Here is a 23,346-nt window from a genome sequence, read left to right as displayed (position 1 = left end):
ATTTTAAAGATCAAGGGTACATACTTTTTATAATATCTAATCCAAGTATTTCAAACATTCACTTTCTTATTATATGCACTTAGATTATACTTTTTACATTATATCATTAATATCCTCTTAGGGTCAAAAGTATATGTTTTCTTATAATTGTTTTATTCAGCTAATTAATATCCTATTTTTTATAATGTACATCTATTTTATACCCCTCTAGGGACGAGAGTACCTACTTTCGTATAAAATCTTATTCAAACATGCTTATTTTATCATGATATATGCCTCTCCTCTCGCATGGTTCATTCTTGTATATGCCTAAATAACCGTACTTGTTAAAGAACTGAGGGAATGATCCTTCGGTAAGGGAAGGTGACCCCCAAAGACAAGATAATCGAGATGATCCTTCGGTAAGGGAAGGTGATCGAAAAACGTTTGGGATAAGAACCTTCGGTAAGGGAAGGGGACTATCCCACCAATTTTATATAATAAGATATCTTTTTATATGACCCCATTCTTGTGTATGTCTAAATAACCTTGATTGTAAATTAAACTGAGGGAATGATCCTTCGGTAAGGGAAGGTGACCCCCAAAGACAAGATATCGATATGATCCTTCGGTAAGGGAAGGTGATCGATCGAGATGATCCTTCGGTAAGGGAAGGTGATCGCCAAAACGTTTGGGATAAGAACCTTCGGTAAGGGAAGGGGACTCCCACTTATACCGGTTTGAGCTCAATACCCTCCATATAAGTTATAAATTAAGAAAGAAAGAAGGCACGAATGAAAGCTTGAGTTTTATGTTTTCCTTAGATTTAATTATGATTACGTTGATGATGATCCCGCTATTTTTCCTACATGTTTTCCCTTTCTTTTACACACATGTTTTGCAAAAAAAAGAAGATGCATATTACATGCCGTGTTATACGTTTGTTTTTAAAATCCCGCACGTGGGCTGGAGATGGATATGGAGGTGTTGCATAGCACTCCTACTGAGACACTAGGTTCTCACTCCCTTTCTTTTCCCATACTGTCTCCAGAGGAACATGGCACATCGGATAGAGACGACGCAGTGCCCCCCGAGGGTAGCTTCTGAGTATGACCCCTCAAAGCACGCGTGGGTAGTTGCGACCACTACTACCGTGCTTCAGACTATCTACTTAGGTCGAGATCCCGTGGAAGAAGAACCCCAGCTGCCCGTCATAACTTTCCTAGACAAGAATGCTTCAACATCTCGAAAGCAGTCACCTAAGGTGGTACACCTCGAGTCCGACTCCGAAGCCGAGGAAGAGGGACCCGATGACCCTGGCCGGAAGGAAGACACCATGGAGGAGGATCCAGAGGAGGAGTTGAACCCTTACGGAAGTCCAAAGGTGGAATACGTACCCTATTCCCCCACTTCGGCACCCCGTCGAGTTTTGGTCCATCCCACGCAATGGAACCGGGTCTTCACTGCGCGAAAGGGTGTTGGAGGGAGACCCCTGGTACCTCGATTCGTGAATAAAGACTCCTGATCAAGGATAGGATAGGATGCAAGTAGGGGAGCCTCTTCAACGAGATTAGTTTAGGACGTAGTTAGCTTCTTTTCCTGTTTCAGTTTCCTATAAGTAATTTTATTTTGAAACGTACTCACGGTTAGGATGTTTATTTCCCTTTAATTCAAATTCCAACGTTTTAGCGCTACTCGTTCTCCGCTCTACACGTATTTACTCCTGCCACGCGTAACGATTAAATCATTCTTTTTTCTTGGCTCAAGTGTGGCACCTTATTCTAAAAACCCCCACGATAGTATAAGAACTTAGGGTGTTACATTAATGGTATCAGAGCAAAGTCGATCCTAGGAGATATGACTAATAAAACCTCTTCCTATGGTTATCCATAAACAGGGGACCCATGGCAAGTCGTGGACGCCCACGTGGCTCGAGCTCGAACTCATCAAACCTAGCAAAGCACATGAAGGAGATGGCCAAGGCAATGAAGGAGCAGGCCCAAGCCACCACTTTGATGGCCCAACAACTGTCCACTCGGGACAAGGATCCCAATATTCCCAGGCTGGAGGTGGGACAGACCCGTACAACTTTTGCTGACTTCAAGAAGATTGGTCCGCCTGAGTTCCGTGGAGCCCTCGACCCTGATAAGGCAGAAGAATGGCTGACGGAAATGGAAAAGGTATTCACAATTTTTCCATGCACTGAGGAGCAGCAAGTGAACTACGCCACCTTCATGCTCAAGGCTGATGCCGAGTTTTGGTGGGATGGAGCAAGACGATTGTTGGAGGATGCTGGAAAAGATATCAGTTGGGTCACCTTCAAAGAAGCTTTCTACAAGAAGTACTTTCCCCTTTCTGTTCGAGAGTCCAAGGAGATGGAGTTTCTTCAGCTGAGGCAAGATAGGATGAGTATTGCAGAGTACACAGAGAAGTTTGAGAGACTCTGCAAATTTTCCGCCATGTATAAGGCTAATCCAGATGAAAAGTGGAAGTGTATGAAGTATCAAGGAGGACTCAGGGCAGAAGTCCTAACCGCTATAGCCCCACTGGAAATCCGAGAGTTCTCCTCCCTCGTTAGCAAGTGCCAGGTGATCGAAGAATGCACTAAAAAACTAGCGTCGGAAAGAAGCGAGGCTTTCAAGAAAAGGCAACTAAATCAAGAATCATCTCAGCAGCCACCGCAGAAGAAGGCATTTCTTGGGAAACCTACAGGAAGGCAACCTCAACAGGGCACGGATCGCCAGGAACCTCCCACTGATGCCTCACCAAAGACCACCGAACTCAAGAAGTGTGCTACATGTGGGAAGCAACATAGGGGTAGGTGCCTTGCCGGACAAAATGTCTGCTTCCGGTGTTTTCAGCCGGGGCATATCGCCAGGGAATGCCCAGCAGTCCTCCCACCCCCTGCCAATCCACCACAGCGTCAAGGGCGAGTCTTTGCCCTCAGCAGCCAAGAAGTCCACGAGTCAGAAGATCGAATCGAGGGTAAATGCACAATTAATAGAATCCTTTAACCATCCTAGATGATACTGGTGCTTCTCTTTTGTTCATATCTCTCTCCGCTACTAGTAAGATTAGCTAACCCATGTCTAAATCGCTATGCATCCTACGAATGACCTTTATCGACCAAATTAGAATGTAGAATTTGGGGGCAAATTCTTTTTTTATGGGGGTGATAATGTAACAACCGCCCTTCTAGAAACAAAATTTAAATTTCAAAGTTTGAAAATCGGTTAGGAGATAAGATTAGAATTTTGAAATTTTGGATAGGAACCTAGTAACCGCCCTCAGTTTGAAATTTAAAATATCCCAACCACCCCATCCCCAGACGTATATAAATAGGGGAGCACCCATAGGTAGAAAATCACTCCTCTCAATATCAATCCTCTCCCTTCTCTCTCTACAAAGAAATAATATTCTGTGTGCACACACAAGAGGCAGACTCGAAGAAGCGTTAGGAAAAAGAGTAGGGAATTATGCCTTTCTTACTTATGGCATGTAGTATGCTTTATTTTGTCTTCTTCCATCCATGCATAGCTATCACCTTTCATGTATTTTATGGCATGAATTATTCTTTGCTTATCTCTCATCTACATTAAGCATGATTATCTATTTTGTCAATTATACCCTCTGAAAATCCATTAATATGCATCCCATATCTTTTCTATGTGTATTTACATGACCCTTTAATTATTATTCCTTTTATGTTGAGAGTACATGCCCCTTTATAACATTTTATTAAATTATTTAACATTCCCTAATTTTACTATGTGCCCTTATATGACCTTTGATACCGTTACCTTATTATTATTCCTTTTATGTTGAGAGTACATGCCCCTTTATAACATTTTATTAAATTATTTAACATTCCCTAATTTTACTATGTGCCCTTATATGACCTTTGATACCGTTACCTTATTATTATTCCTTTTATGTTGAGAGTACATGCCCCTTTATAACATTTTATTAAATTATTTAACATTCCCTAATTTTACTATGTGCCCTTACATGACCTTTGCTACCGTTACATTATTATTATTCCTTTAATATCGAGAGTACATGCTCCTTTTTATATCCTGTTCAAGGAACCCTATTTTATTGTATGCAACTAAATGACCCCTTATATCATTATTGCTCCTTTATTTTAAAGATCAAGGGTACATACTTTTTATAATATCTAATCCAAGTATTTCAAACATTCACTTTCTTATTATATGCACTTAGATTATACTTTTTACATTATATCATTAATATCCTCTTAGGGTCAAAAGTATATGTTTTCTTATAATTGTTTTATTCAGCTAATTAATATCCTATTTTTTATAATGTACATCTATTTTATACCCCTCTAGGGACGAGAGTACCTACTTTCGTATAAAATCTTATTCAAACATGCTTATTTTATCATGATATATGCCTCTCCTCTCGCATGGTTCATTCTTGTATATGCCTAAATAACCGTACTTGTTAAAGAACTGAGGGAATGATCCTTCGGTAAGGGAAGGTGACCCCCAAAGACAAGATAATCGAGATGATCCTTCGGTAAGGGAAGGTGATCGAAAAACGTTTGGGATAAGAACCTTCGGTAAGGGAAGGGGACTATCCCACCAATTTTATATAATAAGATATCTTTTTATATGACCCCATTCTTGTGTATGTCTAAATAACCTTGATTGTAAATTAAACTGAGGGAATGATCCTTCGGTAAGGGAAGGTGACCCCCAAAGACAAGATATCGATATGATCCTTCGGTAAGGGAAGGTGATCGATCGAGATGATCCTTCGGTAAGGGAAGGTGATCGCCAAAACGTTTGGGATAAGAACCTTCGGTAAGGGAAGGGGACTCCCACTTATACCGGTTTGAGCTCAATACCCTCCATATAAGTTATAAATTAAGAAAGAAAGAAGGCACGAATGAAAGCTTGAGTTTTATGTTTTCCTTAGATTTAATTATGATTACGTTGATGATGATCCCGCTATTTTTCCTACATGTTTTCCCTTTCTTTTACACACATGTTTTGCAAAAAAAAGAAGATGCATATTACATGCCGTGTTATACGTTTGTTTTTAAAATCCCGCACGTGGGCTGGAGATGGATATGGAGGTGTTGCATAGCACTCCTACTGAGACACTAGGTTCTCACTCCCTTTCTTTTCCCATACTGTCTCCAGAGGAACATGGCACATCGGATAGAGACGACGCAGTGCCCCCCGAGGGTAGCTTCTGAGTATGACCCCTCAAAGCACGCGTGGGTAGTTGCGACCACTACTACCGTGCTTCAGACTATCTACTTAGGTCGAGATCCCGTGGAAGAAGAACCCCAGCTGCCCGTCATAACTTTCCTAGACAGGAATGCTTCAACATCTCGAAAGCAGTCACCTAAGGTGGTACACCTCGAGTCCGACTCCGAAGCCGAGGAAGAGGGACCCGATGACCCTGGCCGGAAGGAAGACACCATGGAGGAGGATCCAGAGGAGGAGTTGAACCCTTACGGAAGTCCAAAGGTGGAATACGTACCCTATTCCCCCACTTCGGCACCCCGTCGAGTTTTGGTCCATCCCACGCAATGGAACCGGGTCTTCACTGCGCGAAAGGGTGTTGGAGGGAGACCCCTGGTACCTCGATTCGTGAATAAAGACTCCTGATCAAGGATAGGATAGGATGCAAGTAGGGGAGCCTCTTCAACGAGATTAGTTTAGGACGTAGTTAGCTTCTTTTCCTGTTTCAGTTTCCTATAAGTAATTTTATTTTGAAACGTACTCACGGTTAGGATGTTTATTTCCCTTTAATTCAAATTCCAACGTTTTAGCGCTACTCGTTCTCCGCTCTACACGTATTTACTCCTGCCACGCGTAACGATTAAATCATTCTTTTTTCTTGGCTCAAGTGTGGCACCTTATTCTAAAAACCCCCACGATAGTATAAGAACTTAGGGTGTTACATTAATCACACACCTCATTAAAAAAAATTTAACCATTGATTTAACAAAAATCCTAATAAAATGCTAAACTCACAAAATAATCTGAAAAATAAAATAATCATACCAACAATAAATCTGATGATAGCGGCTGCAATGTCTCTTTAACGTGGTGGTGACAGAGGCGGCAGTGACGGCGACATGAACAACAACCGTGGCGTTCTTCACGGTAGGGACAATAGCAGCAGAATCGATGACGACATGTAGCAGCGGTGACAATGGGTGCTCCAGGCAGTGGCGATGATGACAACTTTGACGGCAAAGGAGAGAGAAGACGAGAAGAGAGAGAGAGAGAGAGAGAGAGAGAGAGAGAAGAAAGAGAAAGTGTTCACAAAAGTGAGCGGGGAAAGATTCCGCATTTGAATTTTAGCCCAATTTTACTGTTAGATTTACTAGCGGATTAATTTGCCGGTAAATTACCAAAACGACACGTTTCACTCAACCGCGATACCGGCGGAATATACTGACAAAAAATTCAATGGTAAAATTACCGCGGGTGAGTTACATTTTCGTGCCAATAATTTCTCCTCCTTTCTGTTGGAAAAACCGATGCTAAATCCGCCAATACAGATCGACGCTAAATCCGACAGTACTCGGTGCTTTTCTTATAGTGATACTCCTCGTCCTCCATGTCAAGCATTGGTGCAAATCATTGAATTGGTTGTGCTACTAGTGATGTAGAATCATCATATTCATCTTTGCCCCACTTATCAAATCTAGATAGATTAGTGCCCTCATTGATGTTCCCAACCCTAACATAAAGCACCATTACAATATTGCGGCATAATTTTTCTATGACAATCGAACTTCATTCAAACATTGAAGTAGAAAATTTCTAAAAGAAGAAGAGAAAGTTTGAGCCTTTGAGGCTTTATATGCAACCACATTAAATAAAACCACTTATATAGAACTCAAATTTTGTCCGGATCAATTTCTTTTTTGCATAGTGCCCAATATGATATTAGATGTATCTCTTTAAAAGTGTTAACGAGATGATGTAACACATATCTGGTTGCCAATACCAAAGAGATAAACTTTCATCTTTTGGAGTATATTTCTTTTGCAATAACAAAAATTTTCATCTCATTTGTATTGCTAACAAAATAAGTAAAAATGGATAAAAATGTAGTGGTATTATATTTATTTTATTTATCTTAAAATTCCTTTTTATAAAGTTAATAATTAAGGCTGTGTTTGGTTTAACGTTAGAAAGAAGAGAAGCACGTTTGAGTGCATTGAATGCTTCTTCTTTATGTTTGGATACTTTTTTTTCTCTACACGCCAACATAGTTTTACGTTCTTAATGTGCGTTTACAAGAAGTTAGAAATTATAGCTTCTGCGTTTAGAAAATCACGTTAGGATTGAATTTATTTTTTCTTATCAATTCTACCTTTTATTTCCTTGCTTGTAGTCTCTTTAGTATTCAAATATTTCAAATATAGAATTATATTTTTTTATTAAATTTTTACTTTTGATTTTGTATAAAAAATTTATCTTTTGTTTGACTCTGTTAAAATTTGTAAATGTAATTCTTATATATTTTTTTGGTGTCTAAACATGGAAAGAAACAAAGCAAACACTATCCTATATCCGAGCGGATGATTTGCTGGAGATCAACACAAGGCTCAGATCAAATAACATGATTAGAGTTACTCTTGGCACCATATCTAGCCATCCAATCCGTAGCTCTATTTGCTTCTCGGGACACCCACTCAACGTGAACAAGCCAAGGACGAGATAAAAGCTCTTGAATCTTGTGAACCAAATCTGTTACTTCAGATGAATACCCACTTGTAAGCTCATGCATGATGGGCAGAATGTCAAGACAATCCATTTCACATATAATATCCCTTAAACCGCAATCCCAAGCTAAAACCAGCCCCTCCATGCAGCAAATAATTCACATCTGATGATAGACTAGGGGGAATGCTTCCAGAGCAGCCCGAGATCTAATCTCCCTTAGAATCTCTAATAATACATCCAAATCCCGCTAAATTTGAATCCAGATACAAGCTTGCATCACAATTAACTTTAAAATTGTTGCCTACCGGTGGTTCCCAGCACAGACAATTTCGGAGAGACCTAAAGGCATTGTTTCGATTCTTGTAAACCTGTAAGTCCTTGGTGGTAATTCTGGCAAAGGCAACAACCTTGTGGTCTATCGAAGGGTTTTGAGTATTGAATATGTTATTGCACCTATGTCTCCATACCCACCAAAGCCCTGCACCAAAAGACGCCTCATTGTTAGCCAAGGCCTTCCGAAACCACTCTTTAAGAGCAGTACCAGCGTCAAGTCCAGGATATTAAGATCCAACACATGCCAAATTGCCTTTGATCATTCACAGTCTTTAAGGCAATGCTCCATAGTCTCCTGCGCCTTGTTACATCTCTTACACATAGCTAACGAAACTAAATGCCACTTGAATCGAAAGGTCTCAGTTGGTAAAGTATCATGTAAGCAAAGCCACATAGTAAATTTGAACTTCTCCGGAATGTTTGTATTTCACAACCAGTTCCAGTTACTATTAGCATTCCAATTTAATGTTTTCTCTAATAACCATCTATAACCCTCTCTTGTACTATACTTTTTTGTTGCTGCAGGCCACCACTCCCACTGTGGCTCCAACTCAGTCGAACTAAGATATCTCAGACCACAAATAAATTACTTATTCTCATGCGGAATAGGCGTGGTAATATGTAATTCTTGACTAAACCCCCATTTTGGTCCTTAAGATTTACGCGATTATTCATTTTGGTCCTTAAAATTCAAAATTATCTATACTGGTCCTCTAGATTTAAGTCCAGGCACCAATGTGGTCCCTCGACTCTTTCCGGCGATGATTAGACAAACGGAATGCTGAGATGACACCATCTCTGTCACGCTGGATGATGAGTAAACGACGTCGTTTACCCTTGGCATCCAAACAAGTCATAAATGTCGTCGCTTTGTATACGAAGGGAGAAGAAACGATGGAAACCCAAAATAAAGTATTCTTTTTCTTCTCTACCTCCGCTATTCTTCATTTCTAACTTGTTTGGGCGCCAAAGGTAAACGATGTTGTTTACTCATCATCCAACGTGGAAGGGAGGGTGCCGGCTCAGCACTCCGTTTGCCTAGTCATTGCCGAAAAAAGTTTAGGGACTATATTGGTGCCCGGACTTAAATCTGGAGGATTAGTATAGGTAATTTTGAATTTCGATGACCAAATTTAGTAATCGCGTGAATCTCAGGGACCAAAATAGGTATTTGGTCGTAATTCTTATATATTAATTTATTATTATAATTTTTTTATAATATAAATTATTAATCCCATTAAAAAGAACAAAGTAAATAAAAAACTAATTATAACTAAGAATAAAATCATAAATAATTAATATTTATAGTTTAAAATAATATTAAATAAAAGAATACCGAGAGGACTAAAAAATTATAAGTAATATAATATAATATAGTATATTCTGATATATTTTTTATATATTATTTTTGTTTTTGATATAAAAATATATTTTGCCAATTTTTATATGTTATTTTTATTTTAGTAAGTAAATATTAATTTTATTATAAAATTAATTAATAATATCTATTTAAATATCTAAATTAAAATGATAGAATAATATAAAAAATTTATTTAAGTTGATGTCTATTTTAGTAATTTTTTATCTAAAAGTAATTTTAAATAGTGTAATCCAAACAATATTTACTTTACTATAATCTATTTTGATATCAAAATTATCAAACATAAATTACTTTAACACAAATTTACTTTTCATTAAAATCAAGTTTGCAAAATTAATTTTTTGCAAACTCTCTTTTACAAACTGAAATCCAAAGAGACACTAAATTGAACAATAACCAAGTTATTTTTTTTTTTTACCAAAGATAGGAGACTCGAACCCACAACCTCTTAATTGAGTATGGAGAGACTATGCCATTTGAGCTATTACTCATTGGCTAAAATTTGAAAAGATAAGAGACTCGAACCCGCAACCTCTTAATTGAGTATGGGGAGTCTATGAACCAAGTTACTTACGACCACAAAAAAAAACTAAATGAACCATTATTGGTATTTTTTTTCCCCGGCAAGAAACTTCGTAATGGGCTTAAGAGGGCCCCCAGTGTATCAGATAGGGCCAAAGATACGGGTCGGACACGGGTAATAAAACCCTAGAAGCTCTTGTGCCGAAATGGAACCCTAACCCTATTTATGACTTTGCAGTACTGCAAAAAAAAAAAAAAAACCCTAGAAGCTCTTGTGCCGAAATGGAACCCTAACCCTATTTATGACTTTGCAGTACTGCAAAAAATAAAAATAATAAAAAAAAAAAACACATTAGCCAATTCACTAATCAGATCCCACTGCAACTCGCGACACATTGTTCTGGAACGAAGATGAAGGTTATCGCCGCCTATCTCCTCGCTGTTATCGGCGGTAACACCTCCCCTTCCGCCGGCGACATCAAGGACATCCTCGGCTGCGGTAGCGTGTTTTCCATTAATCCAATTCTTTTTTTCATATTATTTTCTTTATTTTTTGTGTTTTTTTGTGGAATATTTTGTTCGGTGATTTTGACGGGGAAATTTTTATTTTGAAATTGTTCAGTTGGAGCTGAAGCTGATAATGAAAGCATAACGCTTCTTTTGTCTGAAGTGAAAGGCAAAGACATAACAGAAGTCATTGCCGCTGGTAGGGAAAAGCTTGCTTCGGTGCCTGCCGGTGGTGGCGGTGCTGTGGCCGTTGCCGCTGCTCCTAGCGGAGGTGCTGCTGCTCCCTCAGCCTCCGAGTCAAAGAAAGAGGAGAAGGTTGAAGAGAAGGAAGAATCAGATGATGTAAGTCATTGCTATTACTACTACAATTACTATTACTATTATTATTGTTGTTGTTGTTGTTCTTGTAATCTGATTGTTTTGTTTGTGTTACAGGATATGGGATTCAGTCTCTTTGACTAAGTGGTTGGTTGTTCAACTTTTATTCCCCGGAAAGATTGTCAATCTAGAGCATCTTAGTTTTAGTTAATTGTAGTGACATATGTTGGAAGAATTTGGTTTCATATTTTTATCGACTTTATTGATGTTATGGAACTTCAATTTTGAAATCACAGATGAGTTTATTTCTTGGTTTGCCTTTCTTCTTTTTTAGCCTATGGGGGCATCTCTTTAATTCAGTTTGTTTAGAATAGGCTATTAGTTTGAATTAACAATCGAGATGATCTTTTTTGTGTTAATGTTGAAAGATTACTTGATAGTTGGTAAAATCATGTGCTGATAGATTTCTGATAGTACCCAATGAAATGGATTTATGGTTGGCCTGAATTTCCAATGAAATCCCTGCTTTAAGCTTCTTCCAAAATTTAATTCCATTCCACAAAATGCGAACCCTCACGGCTACAGTAGGATTTGGTTTTGTAAGTCGAGCAAATGTTTAGATAAGGATATTAAGAAACGGAAGCTTTGTATTTTTAAAATTTCAGGGCTCTTAAAAGTAGGATATATAGAGGAACATGATTTTAGAGATTTTACTAAAAGCTCATTGCCAAATGTTGTGGCCGCATTGGATTGTAATTTATAGACCTATCAGAACTTTGTCAAGGTAGTGCAAGAGCAAAATGATAACCCGAAACAGTCACTTCATTTGAAATAGAAATGCTGGATGGACATTTTCTCTGCGTCCTGCTGCACTATTGGTATTGGCTAAAGAGAAGTGAGAAAGTACGTTAGCAGGTGAAAGAAGAAGCCTTCATGTGAAGTGGAAATCTCCTCCCACTCCCGAGGGTAATGGAAGTATAGGAGCTGTGGGATGGGGAGGGCTGCCCTATAATGTAGGAATTATGATGCACTTACATGAATATAGGACACGATACAATACAACACCTTCATGTGAAGTGGAAATCTCCTCCCACTCCCCTGAGGGTAATGGAAGTATAGGAATTATGATTTAGGAAGCGGTTCTCATATGTCATTTGCTTTAGTGACATATCATATTCCATTCTCTTAAAACCAATCACATTTAATTTAAAATATATAAAGAATCCAGATTCAAGAAAGAGCTTTGTTGTGGACATGAAGCCAAGAAGTGCATGAAGGACATGCAACCGGTTCATTCCTTCTGCAGTGTATAAATATCAAGGTTCTGAAAATCGGACCGGACCGGCCGGTCGAACCGGTCTAATCGCGAATCGGTAGCTTAGGCGGTTCGGTTTACTAGTAGAAACCAATGTTCTGAAAATCGGATCGGACCGGTTGGTCGAACCGGTCCGACCGTGAACCGACAGCTTAAACGGTTTGGTTTACTAACAGAAACCGCTATTTTAAAAATCGGATATGAACCACTGAACCGGCCAAGAATCGGTCGGTCAGACCGAACCGGAACCCGGCCGGTTTATAAGAAACGACGCCGTTTCCTTCTTTCGTTGAATGAAAAGGTTGCACGCGTTTCTCCCCCAGCCCCATTCCTTTCTCCAACTCTTCCCTTCAGCAAATGCCCTAGCTCCACCAAAGAAAGAAACCCTAGCCTCCACCAATCTTGTCGCCGTCTGTCGGAGTGGGAAACTGCTGCTGCCGCCTCCGTTGCACTCAAGAACTTCCGTCTTCGTGCTATCAGCGTTCGCTACTTCGATCTCACTAACCCCTGTTCGCTCTCCATCCCCTGATCGCTCTCACGAATCGCCTGGTCGCCGTCGTCCGCGCGCTCAACAGCTCTTCGTCGTCCGTCGAAGGTCAATACTCACTGCTAGTGGCTTGTTCTTTGTGTTTTTTTTATTGTCTGTTCAGAAATCAAACCCTTTTCGTGCTTGTTCATCGATGGTCAGTGATAGTCGTTTCTAGTGTTTTTGTTTTCATTGCTTGATGATTATTGATTAAGTGATGCGTTGCTGTTTTCTTTTTTTACTTTGTGCTTGAGATTGAATGCTCTGTCAGTGCTTAGTGCTTGTTCTTAGTTGATTGGCTTTGCTCACTACTCTGGCTTGTTCTGGCATGCTCTTGATTGATTAACTCTGTTACTGGCTTATTGATTGATGATAAATTGCTACTGATAAGCTGTTACTGTTTTGTTAGGGATAAATTGTTACTGTTACTTATAATTCTTTAGGGATTAGCTGTTACTATTTTGTTATGTTTGTTGCTTAATGGTAAAATAGAAATCAAATCAAATGTTGTTTGTTGCTGAATGATAATAATTTTTGTTGCTGAATGCTGTTGGTAGTATTAATTCTGTGCTGCTATTAATTCTTTGGTGGTGCTGCTGCTGTTTTTAATTTTGTGAATGATTTATTAATTTCAATGAAAAATTTGCCACAGATGTTGAGGGACTCTTAAGCTTATATGAAGCTTCACATCTTAGGATTCATGGAGAAGACACATTAGATGAAGCTCTTTGATTCACCTTAAATCCATTGATCTTTGTTGCCTATGTTAGTTAGTGTTTGTTGATGGCCTGGAGTTTTGAGCTGTTTGTTAGATGAGTTTAGTTGTGATAAATTTTGATAACTGTTATATTTTGAGAAGGTTTGGTTCAGTAATTAGGTTGAGCTTGAGTTTAGATTGTGATAAATTTTGATAATTGTTATGTTTTGAGAAGGTTTGGTTCGGTGATTAGGTTGAGCTTAATTGTAGAAGAGGTCTTGCTACTCAGTTGTAAGATTGTATAGTATTAACTTATTAAATGATTAGAATTGCATTTTGTTTGAACAAAATTGCATTTTGTTTGAATAGTGTTGACCTATTGAATAGTATTCAATGATTGGAATTGCATTTTGTTATAGATGGTGGTGATTTTCTTATGGAATGACTAAGTTTGTATTACACTACAAGTATGTGTTAGGCGTTTATTTATAATTTATTTATTATTTTATTATTAAACGGTTTTTTCGGTTAGACCACGGTTGAACCGGTTGAACCGATGAACCAATAAACCAATAACTAAAACGGTTCGATGACCGGTCCAGTTTTCAAAACCTTGGTAGAAACTGCTATTTTAGAAACCGGACACAAACCGCTGAATCGGCTGAGAACCGGCCGGTCAAATCGGACCGGGACCCGGCCGGTTTACAAGAAACGACGCCGTTTCCTTTGTTGTAAGGAAAAAAGGGATTTCACGTGTTTGGCTCCCTTCTCCAACAGTCCAACTCCTTCCTTAGTCATCAGCAAAATGCCCTAGCCTCCACCAAAGAAAGCAAACCCTAGCCTCAACCAATCTTGTCGCCGTCTGGCGGAGTGAGAGACTGCTGCTGCCGCCTCCGTCACACTCAAGAACTTCCATCTTCATGCTATCGGCGTTCGTTACTTCTCTCTCACCATCCCCTGTTCACTCTCATCAGTCACCTGTTCGCTCTCCATCCCCTGTTCGCTCTCATCAGTCGCCTGTTCGCCGTCGTCCGTTGCGCTCAACCGTTCTCCGTCGTCCGTCGCGCTCAACCGCTCTCCGTCGTCCGTCGAAGGTCAATGTTCACTGCTAGTGCTTGTTCTTCGTGTTTTTTTTATTGTCTGTTCAGAAACCAAACCCTCTTCATGCTTGTTCTTTGATGGTTAGTGATCGTCGTTTTTTAATACTCACTATTGGTGTTTTGTTTTTCATTTGTTGATGATTATTGATTAAGTGATGTGTTGCTGTTTTGTTTTTGGTTTAATTACTCTGTTGGTCCCTATAGTTTCACCAAATTTTTAATTAGGTCCCTATACTTTTTTTCCTTTCAATTGGATCCCTACACTACTATAATTTTATAATTAAGTCCTTCCTAGTGTAAAAAATATTAGAGTTAACTGAATATTTATTCGCAAATTGAAGGTATTTATAATTAAAAACTTAATTAAATCTTTGACCGCATGCATTCTGGTAAAAATATTATGTTAATTTTAACATTTTTAACATGAAAAGGACATAATTACAAAATTAAAAGCAATGTAGGGATCCAATTGAATGGAAAAAAAGTATAGGGACCTAATTAAAAATTTGGTGAAACTATAGGGACCAACAGAGTAATTAAACCTTTGTTTTTTTACTTTGTACTTGAGTTAATTGGATGCTCTGTCAGTGCTTAGCGCTTGTTTTTGGTTGATTGGCTTTGCTCACTACTCTGGCTTGTTCTAGCCTATTCTTGATTAATTAACTCTGTTAGTGGCTTATTGATTGATGCCAAATTGGTACTGGTAAAAAGTTACTGGCTTGTTCTTGGCTTTTTTGTCTGTTGTTAAGTTTCTTGATTTTTTGCTCATTACCTCATTCAGTGCCTTTTTTTATTGTTAATCATTGTGCTGAGCTTGTTAATCAGTGGCTTATTGATTGATGCTAAATTGGCACTGATAAACTGTTTCTGGCTTGTTCTTGGCTTTTTTTATCTGTTGTTAAATTTTGTTAAAGTTTCTTGATTTTGTGCTCATTACCTCATTTAGGGCTTTTTTTTGTTGTTAATCATTGTGCTGAGCTTGTTAAAATTGGGTTAAAAACTTTGTTGCTAATGGTGAAAATTTGTATATTGTTGAATGCTGTAGGCAGAATTTGAATGTCTCTGAAGTACTTGGATTATTGAATTTGAATGTCTCTGAAGTCTGAAGTAGTGATTTGTGATTTTGAATATCTCTGATTACTTGATTATTGATTTGTGTTTTGAATCTGAAATTTGTGATAATGTTTATTGAAATTTTGTACATTTTCATTGCTAAACTCTTCAACTATGGATTGTATTATATGTTGCTAGATTTGAACTCATCAAAGTTCCCTGAATTTAAGTTCTCCTTCAGAGGCACATATTCAATTACCAGTGGAATGATAAACAATCCTGCATCACTTGGTAAACATGCATATGCCTCTAGCTAATTCAATATAAATAGTGAATTTATTTATTTTTTTAATTCTTTACTAATTCTTTTGTGCTATAAGTGATTTGTACATATCATAGTAAAATAAAAAATAACATTGGTTACAATTGTTTATTGAAAATGTGCAAACTTAAGTCATGAAAGTTGTTTGTATAATGTGAGATCTCAATGAATAAGCAGCTTTGCATTGTATTCAATGATTATTTGAACCTTCAGTATTGTCTTCTTATCTATTTTTATGCTATTAATTCATCTCTACATGTTGCTTGACGTATTCTAAAATCAATCGAAAGGCACTGTTATATCATGTCTTATCTATTTGTCAAGTATATTAGTATATTTTGTAATATTAATGTATTTATGTGATTAATTCCTATATTAAGGAGATGGATTCACCATTAGTATTACAAGGTTTGTTCAATTTGTTTGATCTTTTTTAATTCTTTACATTGGGAAAGAGATGAAAGATATATTCTTGGCTGAATGACATAGTTGTTATGAGACAAAAAATAGGTTGAGCTATATTTTAGGATGTTTATTTATAATTTATTTATTATTCTATTCTAAAACAATTTTTCCGGTTGAACCATTGATTGGACCGGTTGGATCAGTGAACCAATGAACCAATGACTAAAGCGGTTTGATGACCGGTCCGGTTTTCTGAACCTTGATAAATATTGAACATGTCGTGTGTGTCCAACTTGGTGCCAAACTAGCTTTATGCCATTCACTTTAAGTAAAGCTGGCTTAAATGTCAAATGGTGATAATCTTCTTAATATATATATATATATATATATATATATACTATCTATTAATTTTTATATATATTAAATAATTATAATCATATAATAATATTGAAATTAGAAAATAATATAAATTTGTTACAGTAAAATAATTTAAATTATCATTTTAATATAACTTTTTAATATTATAAAATTTTTTTACATAATAATTAATTTTAATAAATAAAAATATTCATATATTTTGTATTTATATAATTTAATTATTTAAGAATAAAAGATTTTGTTACTGTTTAAAGTATTGTGTATTAAAATATTATTATTTAAAGCCTTTATTTATGTACTAAAATATTTTATATTTATTAGAGTCCATCAATACTCTTCTTTTATATTAACATTATGTGCCTACAAGAAACGAAATGGGTTGGTGCAAAGGCTAGGGAATTGGATACTTCTGGTTTCGAACTTTGGTATACAGGAAAGGTGAAGAATAGGAATGGGGTTGGAATAATTGTGGATAAGCAGTGGAAGAAGGACGTAGTGGATGTCAAGAGGGTGGGAGATCGGATCATCTCTATCAAACTTGTGGTGGAGGGAGGTGCTTTCCATGTGATTAGCGCCTATGCACCGCAAGTGGGTTCGGACGAACAACACAAGATAAGGTTTTGGGAGGATCTAGAGAGTTTGGTTCAAGGCATACCTTTGGGAGATAAGATTTTCTTAGGAGGAGATTTAAATGGCCATGTTGGGAGAGAAGTGACTGGATATGGGAGTATTTACGGAGGCCATGGTTTCGAGGTGATCAATGCCGAGGGTAAAACTATTTTGGACTTTTCCTCAACCTTTGATCTTCTCATCGCAAATACATGTTTTAAAAAGAGAGACGAGCATCTTATAACCTATAAGAGTGGCATGACAAGCCCTCAAATCGACTTCTTCTTGTTGAGGAGAGTTGACCGGAAATTTTGCATTAACTGTAAAATTATCCCGGGAGAGAGTTTGACAACACAACATAGGGTGCTCGTCATGGATTTTCGCGTCGAGCAAAAGTTGAGGAAAAGACATCATACGAAGAACCCAAGGACGAGGTGGTGGCAGATGAAAAGGTGAGGAACAAAGAAGCTTCCTAAGACGGGTAGGAGAAGAGGCAAAGTGGAATGGAAATGGAAGCGCGGAAGAGATGTGGAGGGAGATGGCAGAAGTTATTAGAAGAACAGCAAAAGAAAGTTTTGGTGAATCTAAAGGAATAGGACCAAGAGACAAGGAGTCCTGGTGGTGGAATGCGAGTATACAAGAAAAGATAAAGATAAAAAGGGAATGCTTTAAAGAGTGGTCTTTATGCCGCAATGCAGATAATTGGGAAAAATATAAGGCGGCTAAGAAAGAGACAAAAGTGGCTGTAAGTGAAGCAAGAACAAGAGCATATGAGGGTCTCTACCAGTCTTTGGGCACGAAAGAAGGAGAAAAAGGTATATATAGAATCACAAAGAGTCGGGAAAGAAGAACGAGAGATTTGGATCAGGTTAAGTACATAAAGGATAAGGATGGAGAGGTGTTGGCTCAAGAGAAGATTAATGAAAGGTGGAAGAGTTACTTCTACGAGTTATTTAATGAGGGACAAAAGACTCTTCCGAGCCTTGGTCGATTATGCACAAGGGAAGAAGATCAAAACTTTTACTACTATCGAAGGATTCGAGACTTCGAGGTAAAAGAGGCTCTAAAGCAGATGAAAAATGGCAGGGCAGTAGGACCTGATAATATCCCGATTGAGGTTTGGAAGGGTCTTGGAGAAAAAGGCATCAACTGGTTAACCATGCTTTTTAATGAGATTTTAAGGTCAAAGAAGATGCCTGATGAGTGGAGAAAGAGCACCTTGGTACACCTATCTACAAGAATAAGGGGGATATACAAAGTTGTGGAAACTATAGAGGGATTAAGCTTATGAGTTATACTATGAAGTTGTGGGAAAGGGTGATAGAACGGAGGTTGAGAAAAGAGACACAAGTAACAGAGAACCAATTTGGATTTATGCTAGGCAGATCTACCACTGAAGCGATATACCTATTAAGAAGGATGATGAAAAGGTATCGTAGTAATAAAAGGGACCTACATATGGTGTTTATTGATTTGGAAAAAGCGTATGATAGGGTACCAAGGGAGGTCTTATGGAAGGTTTTAGAAAAGAGGAGAGTAAGGATTGCATATATTCGGGCAATTAAAGACATGTATGATGGGGCCACAACTAGTGTGAAGACTCAAGGTGGTGTGACAGGGGAATTCCCTATTGGTATAGGATTACACCAGGGATCATCCTTAAGTCCATACCTTTTCACATTAGTCTTGGAAGTACTCACAGAGCACATCCAAGAGCCTGTGCCATGGTGCATGCTTTTTGCCGATGATATCGTCCTTATGGGAGAGTCAGGGAAAGACCTAAATTAGAAGTTGGAGTTATGGAGAGAAGCTCTAGAAGTGTATGGTCTGCGCATAAGCCGTAGCAAGACGGAATATATGGAATGTAAGTTCAGTCTGAGAAGGGAAAACCCCAATATAGAGGTGAAGAATGGAGAAAACACCCTACGAAAAGTTAAAAGTTTTAAGTATCTTGGGTGCATCATACAGGACAATGGAGAGATTGAACAGGATGTAAACCATAGGATCCAAGCAGGTTGGTCAAAATGGTGGAGTGCATCTGGTTTTATATGCGACAAAAAAGTGCCTTTAAAACTTAAAGGTAAATTCTATCGCACCGCTATAAGATCGGCTATGCTGTATGGTACGGAGTGTTGGGCGGCTAAAGGGGAGCACGAACATAAGCTGAGTGTGGCAGAGATGAAGATGTTGAGATGGATGAGTGGTCATACGCGATTGGATAAAATAAGGAATGAAGATATAAGGGAGAGAGTTGGAGTAGCACCCATTGTGGAAAAGATAGTTGAATCGCGTCTCAGGTGGTTTGGACATGTGAGAATAAGACCGATAGAACATCCAGTCAGGAGGGTGGATGAGATTAAAGATGGACAAAGGGCGAAAGGTAGAGGAAGACCTAAGAAGACCATCCATGAGGTGGTCAAATGAGACCTACATGTAAACGGTCTCTCTGTAGACATGATACATGACAGAGCACAATGGCGTTGTTTGATTCATGTAGCCGACCCCACTTAGTGGGACAAGGCTTTGTTGTTGTTGTTGTTGTATATAAATGTGGCTCATTCAATAAGCACATAATTGTTGAACTCATTTTAGACATATCCAATTTGTTTTGGCAGTATTTTTTATTTTATTTTTTTTAATGTTCTGATAGTATTTTTTAATTTATTTATTTAATTTATTAAATCAAATTATTTATACTAATTATGAGTATTAATTAATTGATTTGATTAATTCATTAGATATTAAAACAATAAATTTACGAATAAAATAAACAACTAAAATATTTTTAACTAATAATTAAATCACATCAAATCATATGTATTAAACTAAATTTAAATAATGTGAATTAAAGACTAAACTAAAATAAAATTATTTTTTACTTATTCTTACTTATTTTTTATAATGTTTTGCGTAAGGCAGCAAAATATGGGAAAGTATGAAGAGTTAATGAAATATTTGTACAATGTGTACAATGTAGGTTTAAAGAGTATTAGAGATATAACCATTAGTGTTACCTTTTTTTCATCAGCTGAAGCTTTTGGGATGAGTGGTATCATGACATGATATTAGAGCGTTCGATCCTTGGTGAACCTATACACTAGTTTAGTTATAAAAGTTTGTGTGACGTTATTTTTTTTGTTTAGCGAATGTTGGGGCTGGTTATGGCTATGACTTATGATTATTCCTGAAGGAAATTGCCCGGTACAGTCCCATATAGTATTGTGCAGTGACATTAATGGAAGTTTGAAGCATAAAGGGCGCATAATGATTTTAAGTGGCAGAAAAGGATGGCAGTGATGGCATACGCATAAACGGAAGCTAAAGAGATTAAAAATAAGGAAAAGAAGCAATAAGCATATGAAGTGTGCCCGTACTGTAGGCACAAATGTTTATATTCATTTATAAAGTTAGAGTTTCTAAAGTGATGACTGATGAGATTGATGAGGTAATAATGGAATTGTGGAACTTCATCTCCAATATCTCAGCAGTACTATACATTACTGGTTCACAGGGGACTTTACCCTTATCTTCGTTATGAATGATTTCCCGTCAAACTCTTCCGCTTCTATTCCAATGTCCAGCGATCCTTGCTGCCCAGATTAAAGGAAAAAATTACCACACTTGCGTATGTTCATCTAAATTAGAAATTGTAATTGAAACAATGAAAACATGCAAATTATTAAACAACATCACCATCTTCGCCGATGCCATCGAAGGAGCCTTCCCCACCATGCATTGTCAATATCTGGTGCGGTTCGGCTACATGATGCCATTTTTTCCACCTCCAGATAGCCAGCTCTAAACCCACCCCACCTTTGACGATGAAGATTCAATCATCAACCACCACAACAGCATGTCCCCCCTCACCATCGTTTTTTCGCTTCTGACACCACTCCGCCAATTCACTACTTCGCCAAGACACAATACCAGCCTAATTGATTTAATCTGGTTCCAACGACCTGGCGCTACAACTGGCTTTTATGAACTTCAGAAACCAACTAGCCATGGATCCTTGTTCTCGAGCTGGTCATTTACGTCAATTCATTATCAAACTCAAGGATTTTTTTTGACATTTCGTACTTCACTACACGATAACAATAAGCTCGGCAACTTGTTCGTACCTACCATACCATGTTCCTCTCTTTTTGACTGGTACATTGGATAATTTTCCTATGATTTATGATGCACTGACATGAATATGGGATAGTATAGGAATTATGATTTATGATGCACTGACATGAATATGGGACACGATACAATGCAACACGTTACACGCGAATTTAAAATTTTTATAAAATATGGGACACGGCATATATATAAATATAAAATACTTTTTTAGATAAATTATAATGGTATTTTAGTATTTTATTGATATTAAAATATAAATTAATTTTTTAATTATTTTTAATATTTTTTAATTATATAAAGTATTTAAAATATTTTTTATTTTAATAATTAATAATATGTATTATTTCTAAACTCATTTCAAGAATACATGTTAAGAATAAGGATGGATACACTGACACGTGATGATATTTAAGTGTGTCCGCGGCTAGGGCTGCACACGGATCGGATCGGATCGGATATAGGTATAGCCTAAAATTCTATCCGATCCGCACTGTACTCATCGGATCGGATCGGATACGATATCCGCATTTTTTTAGGTCGGATCCGATCCGATCCGATCCGCATACTTGCGGATCGGATCGGATATCGGGTATATCCGCATAATTAAAAAAAAAAACTATTTTAAGATTCTATTTGACTATTTTTACAAAAAAAATCCAAAAAATTCATTTTTTATCTGTTTAAGCCTATTTACTCCTAAAATATTATCAATAATAGTTCTTTTGAATAACAAAAACAAAATAATAACACAATATTTAAGTTTAATTATTCTAAGTTGAAGTACAACATAAAAAATTAAAAATAAAATATCATAAAATTCATAAATAACACACTAAAATTCATATCACATTAGGGTTTATTTTCTTAAACTATGCTATTTATATGTGATGTGCGGATATGCGAATTTGCCGATCGGATCCGCGGATATCACTGCCAAATCCGCAATCCGATCCGATCCGATGGCTCTGCGGGATCGGATAATATCCGCAAAATTCGGATCGGATGCGGATAATTACCGCGGATATGCGGATATTATCCGATCCATGTGCAGCCCTATCCGCGGCAGGGGTGGCAATATGTACCCTACCCGCGGGTACCCAATCCGATCCCACCCGATCGGGTAGGGTTGCCAACCCGATTCGCAGCGGGTAGGGTAGGGTGCAGGTAGGGTTCTCGTGCGGGTCGGGTAGGGTGCAAGTTGAGCCTCAACCCTACCCGACCAACCTGCACTCTATATATGTTTATGATATATACTTATATAAAAATATGTTTTAAGTAGATGTTGAATCAAAGACCTCTCACTAAATGCAAAAGATCCTTAACCACTAAAAGAAAATCATTTATTGATAATTTAATATTTTTTTTTACATAAAAATTAGTTTTATTTTAAATTATCATCAAGTTATATAATAATATTGTATATTTTTTGTAACCCGCGGGTAGGGTCGGGTACCCGCAGGTTAAGAGCGGGTAGGGTTAGGGTTGGGATATTCTCAACCCGCAAGTAGGATATAATTGAGTTTATATAAAAATCTCAACCCGCGGGTAAGGTTAGGGTTGGATCCAGACCCTACCCTACCCTACCCATTACCACTCCTAATCCGCGGACACAGCAAATCATATAAGTACAGCGACACAAATAGAAAATCATCTTTATCAGATGAGACATGTACAGAAACATTGTGTTCAGAAACACTAATAAAAAATACAATTTATTTTTTATTTTTTTATTATTCTTATTAATTTTTTATAATCATAATTTTTATTATTTTATTTTTCTTTTTATTTTTTTAAATTAAAAAAATAAGAATAAATTAAATTTTTATAATTTGTTCTTCTCTATCTTTTGTCTTTTCTTGTGTCTTAGAATAAAGTTGAAGTGGAGTGCTACTTGATAGCTGTTATCCAAACCATCCAAGAACATAAATAGCAAAACAATTGGAAGATCATCATCATACAAAAGAAGTCTTTTCTATTCCGAGGACATGCATATGTATGATATTTCTTCCTAAATTAATGACCTAACTATATTTTTGGACCAGAAAATAATGA

General features: G+C 37.4%; 1 protein-coding gene across 1 annotated transcript; it reads left to right on the top strand.

Moving 5' to 3' along the window:
* Positions 1-10,149: 10,149 nt before the first annotated feature.
* Positions 10,150-11,080, top strand: LOC107648263 (large ribosomal subunit protein P2B). Its single transcript, XM_016352200.3, has 3 exons — positions 10,150-10,435; positions 10,559-10,785; positions 10,879-11,080. The coding sequence occupies exons 1-3, from the start codon at positions 10,348-10,350 to the stop codon at positions 10,903-10,905; spliced, it is 342 nt and encodes a 113-aa protein (XP_016207686.1). The 5' UTR covers positions 10,150-10,347; the 3' UTR covers positions 10,906-11,080.
* Positions 11,081-23,346: the final 12,266 nt, after the last annotated feature.

Source organism: Arachis ipaensis, chromosome B6 (assembly GCF_059453495.1).
Source record: "Arachis ipaensis isolate K30076 ecotype BB chromosome B6, ASM5945349v1, whole genome shotgun sequence".
Lineage (NCBI taxonomy): Eukaryota > Viridiplantae > Streptophyta > Magnoliopsida > Fabales > Fabaceae > Arachis > Arachis ipaensis.
The sequence above is the reverse complement of the archived record's forward strand: the minus strand, read 5'-3'. Positions and strand labels throughout refer to the sequence as shown.